We start from the raw sequence: 14,634 nt of genomic DNA, 5'->3' as shown, positions 1-14,634 counted from the left end.
TGCTTACCACAAGCTGGGAATTTTCATTTCATAGCCCTCAGATTCATTTTTGGATCCTTTACCAGATTTCACAGCTGCAAGGTGCTGGATTAATAAAGTAGGAAAATGAGCATGAGAACTAGAGTCATAATTTGAATGCTCGCTCTCTTTCTTTTTGCAAGGGCTGCACATACCTGCATCCTTTACAGGGCTTTGCACACACCACTGCCTCTATATAAACTGCCACTACTGTCACTGTACCCTCAGGGTAATGGCAAAAATGGTGCATTAAAAAATATATCAAACTTCAACTTATAAAAACTCACAATTTTGAAGACGATCCACCAAGAAACAGTATTTTAATTGCAGGCAGATGGAGTTAAAATATACTGGTAGTAGCAACAACTTGGAACCTAGCACCACTCTGTGGTGCAGAGGGATTAAGTCCTTACTGCAACACAGGTTACTGGGGTTCACGGAGAGGCTACCGCATTGGAGCAGCCACACAGAGAGGGGAAGGAGTGAAGGGGCATGGTCCACTTTCCTTGAGGGACATGATGAGTTCAAATGCACTCAGAGTCACACTAGGTAGATTGACCTCCCCAGTGGAGTCCAAACAGACCACTGCTTGTGCTCTAAGAGCATGGGGCAGGGCTGCTTAAATGCAATGACCCTTGCAGAAATGAGGGGACATTCTCCGCAGATGATTCAGTACATGCTCCTCCAGGGCACTCAGGGCTGAGGAGAAACTGCAGTCAATAAGAAAAATGCAAACAGGCACTAATGGCTGTATAAATGACAGCCCCTTCCCTGGTGAAGGGGAATGAATAAACTGACTGCTCTGCTGGCCGGGGGGGGGGGGGGGTATGGCTGATGGGAGTAAAAAGTGCAACAAAATATAAAAGTTCTCCAGTTCTACACAGAATACTGCACCTATGCTGGTCCTCATTTCAGATCTGTTTCAAAGAGAAATACCTGCCTTTTTTCTAGAACAAACCTTTTATTTTAATTTCTGAAAAAGGCGAACAGATCAACTGGCAGAAATCAGCTAGAAGTGCACCAGGCACACTTCCACATACCATTTCCAACAATGAATGATAGTGGATGCTATGTTGCAGATACTGATGTTGCAATTTATTCTGTAAAACAAGAAATATGTTGTGTTTATGATGTTTTTTCTCTTGTGTATTATTTTTTTTCTGTACAGCTACACCCAAAATAACTGGTGACCCTTAAATTTTAAGTGAAAAAAAATCTTCTAAAGGCTGAAGATCAAAAAAGAACATGAAGGAAGCTCTTCTGAGCTTGAAACTATAGCAAGCTGCTTGCTGCAAACAACCAATTTGTTACAGTTTAAGTCACTGTATACCGAGCACTTCAACAGTGACTCCAAATGCAGTACTGACAATTTATGAAGCCACAAAATCCTTCTCTTCATAAAACAATGCTGGCACTGCATTCTCACACCTTCTCACACCATCAGCACATGTGCCCCCTAGCAACATCCACCTGGGGCAGTTGCCCCCTTCACCCTGCCCAAAATTATGTCACTGGAGGCATCTGAAAATGGTTAAGAAAAGTATTCTTGGAATAGAAAAAAATTTTACTTTTACAGAAATACAAACACTTGCACTGTGGATTCAACATCTCACTTATTTAATTTTCAGTTTCAGCATCTCATATATTTAATTTCAAACTAAAGTTTTCTACTTGTTGTATGTAGTGGGCAACATCTTTTGCAAGGAGCAGAGGTCTCCTATGGATACAGTTAATACAAAATAAAGAAATACAGTGGCCCATTCCCAATTCCACCTTTTGGGACAGCAGACAAGTATTCTTATGCCATACTACATCTACACTAAACTCATGAGATAGAATCTGCAGCGCTATCAAATTTCTTGGGGAATACCCTTCTCCACTAAAAATAAAAGCCACTCCCAGACAGACTTAAATTAAAAAAAGATACACATACATGTGCTCACAGTTTTAATGAGCACTGGCTTACAAATATCTGCCAGTTACATTTGTCATGCACTGGGACACACAAATAAAGGACAGCACTTACAATTAAGCTTGACTAAAAGACGAGCACACAATGATGCTTGAGAGGGTGCATGTTATAGGGCAATAATAGACCATCCAAGGGTGTTGTGAGAAGGTGGTGGTCTTCCTCACCCATGGAACTTCAGTTACTTCCTATAGCGCCACCCCGGAGGGCATAACTTTGTTTAAAAATGTTAACAGTAATGCTTCAGTAATTTCAAAACAGCTTTTACTGCACACTGGAAAAAAATGTTTTTCTTCTCATGATCTGGAAAAAAGTAGTCGCCAATAAACAGCATGTTAAAATAAAAATAAAACTCGAGTTTTCAGAACAATGGTACCAGTTTTCTCTTGACAATGCTTCCATATACACTTTCCATTAGCATTACCTGTTGTCCTTCTGTACTGGAAAACCTAAGGTCAGAAATGCTCAATACAAAGCTAATCCAGTCTAAACAACTTGCACAACATGACCACCCACCCAGACTGAACAATACAAGACAAATATGAGTTCATCACTGGCAATGTAATACATATTTGCACCAGTCAGTCTTGTGTATAAAACTGTTAACTCGCATAAGAGTCTTTAAAAGATATGTAGTACCACATCTGCACCACTATAAATAGTGCAATGATTCCTCTGTGCAAATGTCAGTTAAAATTACTAGTTATCAGCATTAAGCCAGTCACTCATGACAGTTGTAGTCATTTCAGTTTCACTGTCTCACTTATTTTCTTATGGCACAAATGAAATGTCAGATGCTGCCAGGTTTTTACAAAACAACTGCAAACCTTCCTAATATGACATGGTCTCTGCAACACACACTGTGTCTAGCTGTTGTATTCACATAAACACAAATGACGGTCTCCGTAACTACCCAAAACAATACTTCAAAATACAGGTAAACAGAGTCATGAAATTCAACCTTCTAAAGTGGATAACAATGCAGAAACTACTCCACAGATTTCTGAAAATGCCTTTTTCACAAAGAAGGTTATAGACAGAAGGGATGGACTAACCAGAATGGGTAGTGGACATGGAATCTCCACTAGGAGCATCCAAGAGGACATGGAACACATGGGAACACAGAGCAAGAGGGAACGTAGGGGGTGGAAAGGAAGTAAAATACTAAGGCACTTAAAAGGGCACTTCAAACAGTCTTATTAAGTAAAGGTAAGAAAAATGAATACTTCATCAGCGTACTAAAAAGTACAAAGTTCTCTTAATTTCAGATGCCACAGTATGCAAGTCTCCATTGCACTCTGTGATTCTGACTGATCTGGTGTTATAAGTGCCAAAATTAGAATTTCTATTAAGATACAGGGTTTACAGATTTATTTTGAACATTTAATCATTATTTATTTTTCTTCAGAAAGGTCATTTAAAGGAATCTCCACTGATGACTTGATGATTTGTGCAACTTCTGTTTAATAAGACAGATAGTGTGTGTGTGTGCATGCACGAGTATGTGTGTGTAAAGGGGGGCGTCTGTAATGATATAAGCAAAAATGTGCAAGTCACACACATGACGATGGCAATTGTGAGAAAGTCTTCTCAGATTCCTAAAAGATGTTAATATTTAATCATTTACAATTCTGTTCTAAAAGTGAAAAATTCAAGATGCTAGCCTGCTGGGGTTGGGAGGGTGGCCTAATGGTTAAGGTGTTTGCCTTACAAGAACAAGGTGCAGGGTTTGAGTCTCACAAGGGATAATTGGCTAGGTTTAAAATGGCTCGCAAGGGCAGTTCGCTTAGTACTAATCTATGAACCTAAGTGATCAAGAGCAAAGCATTTATTTCCATTTTCCAAACTTGCTGTCTGCACTTTTACCTCACTGGGCTTTACTTGTATTTATTAGCCTAAATACGATCTTCAGGCACGCAATCAGTTCTGTTATTCAGTAACTGCCATTTCTGAAGCAGAATATTAATGAGAACATTAAAATGCCTACCTGCATTTAATACTGAAAGTAAATGAAGTAGCAAATGAGCAAAATAACGTTGCTGTACATGAAGAAAAGTGGTAGACACCATTTTGTGAAGAAGTTAGCCATTATTCAGTCACACTGGCTGCACAGTCAGAAGTGAATAAAGTTTTTCCAAGTGCTTTTTTATCCCTCTGCTTCCCTTCCACTAAGCCTCCCCTATCAGTCTTGCAATTATTCATTCCTACTGGTGGTGGAGTCATTAGATCCACTGGAGCAACAGTTGTCCGAGGAAGTAGTCATTCAGACGTACTACTGAGAAGTTTTTGCTATAGTTGGCATCTTGGCAATGGCAGCATTTGTGCAAGTCAATAACTCCAAGTCCCAAGGCAGTGGAACATACTACCCAAATCACTGCAGAGATTCACAACCCCCCCCTGCAAGTGGCTATGCAATTATTAATGAGAGTTACCACCAGGTAGTGGATGGATAAGCAAAAAGCCTGCCTCCAGGATATCCACTGTAATGTCACACCCCCCATATTGCACTGGTCTCCATTATCAGTATCCTCAAGTGAGTAATCCACCACAGTCAATGCTTTACTTCTCTAGGTCACAGTGCTGGCTAGTCAAGAGTTAATATTTTAAGAGAAAGGGACAGGGGAGCAATAAAAAAAAAAAGACCTGCTCTTCAGGGGGTTTGAAGTGGAGTCCAGGAAAGAAGCTGCAGTAAAAGAAAAAAAATCTTTATATATATATATATATATATATATATATATATATATATATATATATATATATATATATATATACACACACACATATATACATATATATATATATATATATATATATATATATACACACACACACACACACAAATATATAACTATATATATATATATACACACACACATACATACATATATATGCGTGTAATTAGTTGGGCATATAAAATAATGCATGACTGATTATTAGAATCAATCAAGATAGATTAATGACTGGGAAATCTGGGAAATGAGAAAGGCAAGGTAATACGTAAAGAAACAATGGGAGAATATTTGCAAGGCTGTGGAGTTTAGGGTGTTTGAATAGGTATCTTATACCCCAAGTAGATTTCAGAGAATTTTTTCCACAGGTAGACAGCAACTATGGAGGTATAATGGGAAAGACAGGGTACCTGGGAACATTTTTTTTTTGGGGGGGGGGGGGTTAACAAGTTGATATTTTTCAGCAATTCCCTACAGGGTATGTTTTCAGAAATGGTGACAGAACAAATTATTTTAACTAAGGAACTGATTTTTTTGACCTCAGATACAGAAAGTGAATTGCCTAGACACAGTAAGGTCCTCTTAAAGTTTAACGATGTTTGCTACCAAAAAAGCAATTATTAGGAAACAGAAATCAAAATCAAAAACAGCTGTAACAGAACTGAATGAGAGAAAAGTAATGGAAGTGGGAACTTTAGGAAAGAGAAGGAATAAACTATGTAGAAGTAAATGGAATCTGTGGGGAAAATACATGCAGAATAATGCTTAGAAAAACTGATATTTCAGGGAACACGGTTCATGAGCAATCTATTCAATATTAAATTAAGACAAATATAATTGTAAAATTTGAGCAAATGAAAACTGTTGCATTTGTTTTCCCTTTTATATATGAATGGGTACTCATGTCACTATGCAATTTGTGATACAAAGATGTTAAAACAGTATTTTAAAATAAACATTAAAGGTTATGAAAAAAGTTTGTTTTAAAATAAACATTTAAGTGCTATGAAGAAATTTCTTTTCTCACAAATGAGTTTGTTGCACATGTAAGCTTCAGAACTGTATTAACACCCTCAACCAAACTACTTGTTTACTTCATAGCGTACACTCTTGTACACAAAACTGTCAGGTAGTATTTTTCTTCTCTGAGTGATTAATGCTCTGGCATTTTCAAGACAAAAGGACTTACAAAATCTGCTTATTTAATGTAATAGATGTTAACTTGTACTATGCAATAAGGATCACTCTCTAAGTGATCATGTTTTCTTGCATTCAGGACCATCTTAAACTAAAACTATGTCCATTTGCAACATGACTTTTATGATGACATTTGGAATATTATTGTCAATCATCTAAACACGATGAAAATACCCAAGTTATGGCTTTAACTCACTACCATATCTTATATGACATTCGCGCTAAAATAGTGTATTATGGAAAACATACATACCTTTCAGAAGGCACTTGGGTCTCTTCAAAACACTGATGAATTCTTTAAGGATAAATAACATTAACATTGCATTCTCTGCATTAGCAGCCTGTCCATCTTTCAACTTTGACACAAACTCAGTCATCAGCTGCACTGGCATAGAGCCCTCCATCAATTTATTTTGCCATTCACCAGGAACGTTATCCTGCAAGTTAAAAAACATGGCAAAATTAGTACTGCAGAGCTCAAAGGCAAGATCATTTTAACTAGAGTTAGCCACCAATAATGAACAATAAATCAAGGAGGTAAATCTGGGTAACTCCAGTCCAGCAGTAAACCTGAGAATCTTCTGTGTTGTAGGAGTTGGTGAAAGACACTAGTATTTATTTATTTATTTATTTATTTTATTTTACATTTGTTAACCGGGCTAGTCTAACTGGATATATTTCCATTTTCAGTAGAGACCCGGTGAGAAAAGCTCCACATAGAGATAAACACAGTTACATAGTATGCAAAAATGAGCTGAAATAAAAAGGAGGTGGGAATAGACAAATATACAGGATAACATCATAGGATTCAACATTCACATAACATCATAGTAAAGCTTAACCTCAAAATTGCCAAACTGTCTGAGAAGGTTGTGGAAAAGTAGTTCAGTGAAAATACAACAGGCATTGTAAAAAGTAAGCTAATAAGAGATCAGTCCATCAGCAGTGTTCTAACAGAACTGCTGTAGGTCAGCATGGTTAATGAATGGTCAAGAGCTCCGACTCAATAGCTCCAGGGTTTGGGTTTCACTCCTGACCTCACTCACTGTATGGAGTCTATATGTTCTCTTTCTTGTTTCAGAACTTCAAACTGCATATGGTCGTGACCATATGACAGACATTCTGAAACACTGTACTGTTTGCACTGAGATTGTGGTACAATGGGGATCAGGGAATTCGCTCTTTCCCCACTACAAGGGGTGTGGTGGAAGCAGGAAGCTTGCAAACCCCCCCCCCCCCGCTGCAAAAACATTTTTTTTGTACTTCTGTAGTTTTTTTTTTCTCAAAACAAGTTTATTGTTTTAACATATAAGAGAAATATCATAACAATTTTATACAAATAATTAAAAATAGGTATTATTATAATATTCAACAAAACAACTAAATTATTTACAAAAACATCCACTACAATCAAATCAATTAATTAAACTAAAATACTGTGCTATTGAAATTAGAATTTTTTTTAACAAATTTTGTAAATTATCCCATACAATAAAATGTGATGTTTTTCTAGTTGTTCTCATTCTAATTGTGCTTATTTCCATATGACACATTATATTCATAACATTTTTAAATTTATTGAACGAAGGAGGTGTATCTGAAATCCAATTTCTAGTTATTATTTTCCTAGCCACTGCTAGGATAGACCATAACAAGGGAAGCTTAATCTTTTAAACACATTGAGGTACAAGTGTGTTGAATAATATAAGAGACTTAGAAATAATGAAATTATCTGTAAAAGAGCCTGCAAAAATTCATTAATTGACTTCCAGTATTCTTTCAACTTCATACAGTCATAAAACATATGAGCCCAGTCAGCATTAATTTCTACATTACATCTCTTACATAGATTATCTTTATTATTAATTTTATTCATCATCAAAGGTGTATAAAAAGATCTATGTAAAAATTTCCATGTATAAAGTCTCCAGACAATGGAAGATGTAGTTCTATAAGCAGATTCCAATATATATTGTTTATCTTGAGTTGGTGGGTCCCCATTAATAGAGGTGAAATAATTCCAGTATGAATCTACATTGTAAAAAGTTTCTTGTCTGATAATTTTATGTATATATGAAAGTTTACCTATATCAGAAACTTTATGCTGTAAATTTATTATCAAGTAATCAATCAGTTTTGGAATAGATTCTTTAACTGTTATAGACATTAGATCTATTCTATCAATGAGATGTTGTCTAAAGATCTGAACCTCTAACCAGCAAGTTTCCCTTAGATCAAATTCTTGTTTTAAGAAATCTAGATTTTTAACTTTATTATCAGATATCAGCTGATACCAGTACTTTAGTTATTATCTATAGCTAAATGAGCTCCTTCAGAAGTAGATGACATAAGCATACCCTGAGTATAAATTATAGGGAATACAATAAAATTCCATTCCCTATACTTAGGGTGCATGAATATAAAGTTACGATAACTACTAATAATATTTAATGGGTAACAGACCATATGTTTAGGTGTAATAGGTGAAGTACAAAATTCCTTTAGCAACCACAACATGGAGTTATTTATAATCATATTTTTATGTGTTAAGGAGATTTTCATGAAGTGCATACTAATTAGCTCCCAATAATCTTTCCATTTTGCGACATATGACCGATCTATTAATAAAGTAATAACTTTTATAATAGAAGAGATAATATATAAATTAAAGTCTGGAAAAGAAATACCCCCTTGAGACCAGATATTAGTATGTTCCTTTAATGCAATCCTAGGTCTATTAGGTGCCCATAAGAAATTTAACATTAGTGTATTCAGTTTCTTGATAGTTATTTTTGTAGGTGAAAGTATTATTGATTGTATTAAGTATAAAATCTTGGGGAATATTATCATTTTAATAATTGTAAGTCTCTCCTCCATAGCAAAAAACATATTATTCCAGGTATTAAAAAGATTTTGTATATTAAGAAAACAGGTATTATAGTTATTATATATAATAGATTTAATATCTTTAGATAGCATTATACCTAAATAAGTTATCTGACCTGAGTTGGGTACATATTTAGTAAAATCACTAACGAGTATTTTTAGGTCGTATATATAGGTAGTATTTTAGTTTTTCTTCATTGAATATTAAACCAGAAATACTTTTAAAATTCATCATTTTATCAAATAAAGACTGCATAGAAGAATTAGATCCTGCTGATGTAATTAGAACATCATCTGCAAAAGTTGAATTTGTGATGTTGTATTTTCTTCTATTTCAAAACCCTCTATGTCAGTACTGTTTCTAATCAAATTAGCCCAAGGCTCCATTACTAAAGTGAATAATAGTGGAGAAAGTGGACATCCTTGCTTTGTACCTTTAAGAATGGGTATTTTTGTGAAACATATGTTCCTACCTTAATATAAGCCAGCGTTCCTTTGTATAAATGCTCAATTAAATTTACAAATGCATCAGAGAAATTTGTGCATTTCAGTAAGGTAAACAGATAGTCCCAACTTACTGAATCAAATGCTGAACCTATATCAAGACTAATAAGTGTTAAATCTTTCTTTTTCCTATTTGCAAAATCAATTAATGTTAAAGTTCTTCTTATATTATCAAAAGTATTTCTATTTACAATGAAGCCCGTCTGATCTATGTCTATAATGCCGGGATAATTGTCTTCAATCTATCAGCAAAAATACTCAAACATTTTATAATCAACATTAAGTAATGAGATGGGTCGATATGAAGAACATCTAGTTGGATCTTTATTAGGTTTTAAAATTGGTGAAATAAATGTATATTGCCAAGATGGGGGGGTTATTAACTCAGTTTGGGCCAGAATAAAAACCTTATGTATTAATGAATATGTAGTTTTAGAAAGGATTTTATATATCTCTGGTATAATACCATCATTACCCGGTGCTTTGTTTGATTTAAGCTTATTTATTTGTGTAATAACTTCTGTATATGAAATACTCTTGTCCAATAGTTTAATCTGTTGTTTATTAAGCTTTTTATTCATGTTTGTGGTTATAAACTCCTTTATTTTATCTTTAGGTTCCATGTTAATGTTGTTATGGTTAATCTTGTGAAAGTGATTTCTAAATTCATCCAGTATTTCTGGTATACTAGAAACATTCTTCTTTTCCTTAGAGAAAAGATTTCTTTGATATGGTTTTGTTTATTCAATCTTTTTGTTTTATTTTTAAGTCTATGTAAGTATTTGGGGCTTATTGAATAAGACAAAACTTGTATTCTCTAAAGTTATTTTAACTTTATGAGTTAAAATTTCTTTGTATTTCTCATTTAGTTTGTTTATTTCTTCAATAACTTTCTTGTCCATAATATTTTCTTTATTATTATGCTTATAAGAGTCCAGTTTACTTTGAATATCTAACAATTCCTTATCCCAAGATTTCCTTTTGTTATTATACCATCTGATACTTTGTCCATATAGATATGATTTTAAGGCATCCCAAACATAGACAATGGAGACTTCAGGAGTATTATTTATGTCTAGAAAATGTTGTACTTCTGAAAGTATATATTCTTTATAGTCTTTTAGCTGAGTTAAGTATGCTGGTATCCTTTTGATCTGAACATTATGAGTATTTTTTATCATGAATTCAAAAACAATTGAGTTATGATCAGATATAGGACATGAAATGATTTTGGAATTAATTAAATCTGTTACCATCTGGTTAGAAATAAAGACCCTATCTATTTTGAATAAGTTTTGTATCTGTTAGAAAAAAGGTGTATGGTAATGATTTTGACTCTATCTGATTATTAATATCATTCAAATGATAAGAATTAGCAAAATCATTTAAATGTTTTGCATTAGATGTAATTCTTCTTTTCTTTATAGTGGTAGTATCACTTTCATGTAGTATACAATTAAAATCACCAGCTAAAATAATATCCCCTATAGAGAATGATATGATCTTATCAATATGATGTTTCACTGTATTAATACCAATTCCAGGTATCCAATATACATGAATTAAAGTGTAAGTCTTCCCATTAATTTGTATTGTAACCATACAAAACATTCCTTTGTCATCCTGATAAGACTTAATGGTTTTAGGAATGGGCATACTTTTATTCCATAAAATAGCCACTCCTCTTTTTTTCTGAGTGTGCTCTGAACTAACCAATACTGTATACTTATTAGTGGCTAGTTTATCAATATCTTTTTTCAAGAGATGGGTTTCTTGCAGGAAGACTAGATTGGCCTTGTGTAGATTAATGTATCTTATTAGGCTTGCCCTTTTACACGGATTATTCAATCCATTAATGTTTAAAGAAATTCCTTTTAAAGATGTCATTTGGCATTTTTAAAACTCAAGAATCTTATGATCGAAATAACAAATAACCAGATAAATAATGTTACATCTCCTCTTTTAGGTGTACCTTTAAATATAGCTGTATTTATTAAATCTCTTATGGGATTTTGTATAGGATTCAATTTTGTTTGTAGTGACAATGAGTGTACAAAATATATGTATATAGTTTTGACATCCACAATATAACAATGAACAAGTGAAAATAATGTAAGGATTAAACCTTGCATCCCGCCTGGAGTTGAAAACTCCAACTTAGAGTAGTATTTACTACTCAAGTTAATCCCCTACCCTAAGCAGCAGTACCTCAGCTACCACCTTATCAATTTAATACTAGTTATATTTAACTGAGGTTAACAGTTTTCAATTCAATTATCTATCAAGACAAAACTACACATTTGGTAAAACAGCATCATATAAACTAAAATAAACTTTTTTTTTTTTTTTTTAAAAACTGTTCATACTATTATATAGATCTATGTAATATATAACACTTGTATTCTAATAGCATTCAAATAATCTTAATGTTAGAAATCAAGAGGAGAGAAAATTATGTTCTAACATTCATTTAAATCAAAAACTTTGGCTAATATGATTCAGACATTACATGCATAAGATGCATCTATTTTCTGTCATGTGAATTCTATCAACAGCTTCCAAAAAAATCTTGAATTGTTTGTATATGAGCATTTACTTAAACTCATTATTGTCAATAGAGTAAAATATTTTATTCATAAAAATTATTATAAATCATATTGCATAGTTATGCAGATTCTCAGAAACACCTGCGTTATTACCTAAAAAAAAAAAAAAAAAAAAAAAGCCATCACACACATAAACACAGACACACACACATACATATACACACACACATATACACACACACACACACACACACACACACATATATATATATATATATATATATATATATATATATATATATATATGATCTCATTGAGTTGTGTCTTTGTAGAGCACAATCCTACTTGCTGTCCCTAGAATAAATCTGTCTGCTTTATACAAAATAATGCACAGCAAACACATATTAGTAACCAGATTTTACAATCATGCTAACCTACTGCTTTAAAATATATCACATGACATTTCTTCCAGAATAGAGTTATAAGATTATTTATGCTTGTCAATCAGATGAATTAAATGAGTTATAGTAAAGTATATGTTTGGGACACAAGTTTTTAACACAGATTATTATGCTACTGTTAAGTAGATTTTCAAAAACATTTAAATAAATGTTTCATTTTCTATGCCTTCTAAAATAAGATATTTACTTGCTACAAGAAACTACATCATCTAAACTCATCATAACTGACATATTTTATGAATAGAGTATTTTTCCTGAATCTGTGGTGTGTCAGTGTGATAACCTTGTCAATGTTTATACTAACTGCTTTCAGTTTCTCTGTGAAAATTCTGTGAGTGAAGCTTCTGAGGAAACTCATGGACACTATGCATGAGACAGCCCACATCCCAGATTGTCTCCCTTAACATTTTGGCGCGAAACTTATTAAAACTTGTGGCAAACATTCATTTTGTCAATAGAGTAAAATATTGTATTCATAGAAATTATTATAAATCATATTAGATGGTTATGCAGATTCTCAGAAAAAAAAGCCATCACACTCACACACATACATACACACACACACACACACACACACACACACACACACACACACACACACACACACACACACACACACACACACACACACACACACACACACACACACACACACACATATATATATATATCTGATCTCACTGAGTTGTGCCTTTGTAGAGCACTGTCCTACTTGCTGTCCCTAGAATAAATCTGTCTGCTTTATACAAAATAATGCACAGCAAACACATATTGGTAACCAGATTTTACAATCATGCTAACCTACTGCTTTAAAATATATCACATGACATTTCTTCCAGAATAGAGTTATAAGATTATTTATGTTTGTCAATCAGATGAATTAAATGAGTTATAGTAAAGTATATGTTTGGAACACAAATTTTTAACACAGATTATTATGCTGCTGTTAAGTAGATTTTCAAAAACATTTAAATAAATGTTTCATTTTTATGCCTTCTAAAATAAGACATTTACTTACTACAAGAAACTACATCATTTAAACTCATTATAACTGACATATTTTATGAACAGAGTATTTTTCCTGAATCTGTGGTGTGTCAGTGTGATAACCTTGTCAATGTTTATACTAACTGCTTTCAGTTTCTCTGTGAGAATTCTGTGATTTGAAGATTCTGAGGTAACTCAAGGACATTGTGCATAAGACAGCCCACATCCCAGATTGTCTGTCTTAACATTTTGGCGGAAACTTATTAAAACTAGTGACAAACATTCATTTAGCAGTGTAAATGCATCTAAACATGACAGAACCTCCACAATGTATTCCACAGATCATCACAGCCTCTATGCAAGTGAAATTAAACTCAAAATTACCAACAAGTAATAAAACTCAGCATTCTTCTCCCAACTCAATTTTCATACAAATCCTATTATTCACTGTGCCCACACAGTCAAAAGCATTCTATATATTAATAAAGAAAAGAAAAGAGAGTAGAAAATAAAAGGGAGTGAGGCAGAAATAAAAAAATGTAAGAGAAAGCTGTAAGAAGTATATACAATGGAATGTTACTTACTGTTTATATTAATAGAGTTAAAAATAAAACATATTATTTACTCTTATTTAGTTCTGATTATTATTAGTTAAAGCATGACAGATTATTTACAAACAAGCATAAGCAGTATAATCAAGAAAGTATAATTAGAAATAGCATTTGAAGAACTTATAAACTTTTACAAGAAATAAATATGTTATTATTCTATTAATGATATTTTCATTACTGTTCTCTCCCTGCCCTCCCCACCCTTTACCCACTACATAATCTAAATAGAATGTCATTGTTTAAACAAAGAAAATAATAAAAGAAGAAGGAAAAAAAAGGTAAAGATAAAAAAATGTATCAGATTACTAACCTTACTTTTTTCAGAAAGAAAAACAAATCGAGTCACAGCCTGCCATTAAATCCTCAGGCATTTTGACTGGTTATGAAACAAAACATTTCTTTGCACATAGAGAATAACTTTGATTAAATCTTTTCCAAAATATTTGTGGCTTTCTGGAAATGCAGGAACTATATTCAAAAGATTAATAATGAACTAAAATGATGAGAGAGAAAAAAACATATAACAAATCATTTGTTTTTTAGTCTCTTCTTCTTCTCTGAAGTCTTCCAGGAAGCTTCAGTTGCCAATCTCTTTAATGAAGAACTAGCCCATTCCATTTCTTCTATTTTATCCAAAATCCTTTTTTCTTTGACAAACAGTAAAGCAGAGTCTAAATCATCGAAGACCTTAGGACCATCAGGAAGGAAGATTTTAAGCTTGTCAGG

At 33.2% G+C, this 14,634-nt stretch overlaps 1 protein-coding gene across 2 annotated transcripts in view; it reads right to left on the bottom strand.

The window, feature by feature from the left end:
* The window catches only part of HEATR1 (HEAT repeat containing 1), a 1,780,420-nt gene that overhangs the window by 1,150,600 nt on the left and 615,186 nt on the right, over positions 1-14,634 (bottom strand). For both annotated transcript variants that reach the window (XM_044059100.1, XM_044059109.1), the window contains exon 18: positions 6,167-6,350. In XM_044059100.1, coding sequence (XP_043915035.1) covers positions 6,167-6,350 — 184 coding nt within the window. The remainder of the gene's footprint in view (positions 1-6,166; positions 6,351-14,634) is intronic.

This window comes from Protopterus annectens, chromosome 1.part2 (genome assembly GCF_019279795.1).
Source record: "Protopterus annectens isolate FY-2018-M chromosome 1.part2, PAN1.0, whole genome shotgun sequence".
NCBI classification, from domain to species: Eukaryota; Metazoa; Chordata; order Ceratodontiformes; family Protopteridae; genus Protopterus; species Protopterus annectens.
Note: the sequence above shows the minus strand (reverse complement) of the source record. Positions and strands in the feature narration are given on the sequence as shown.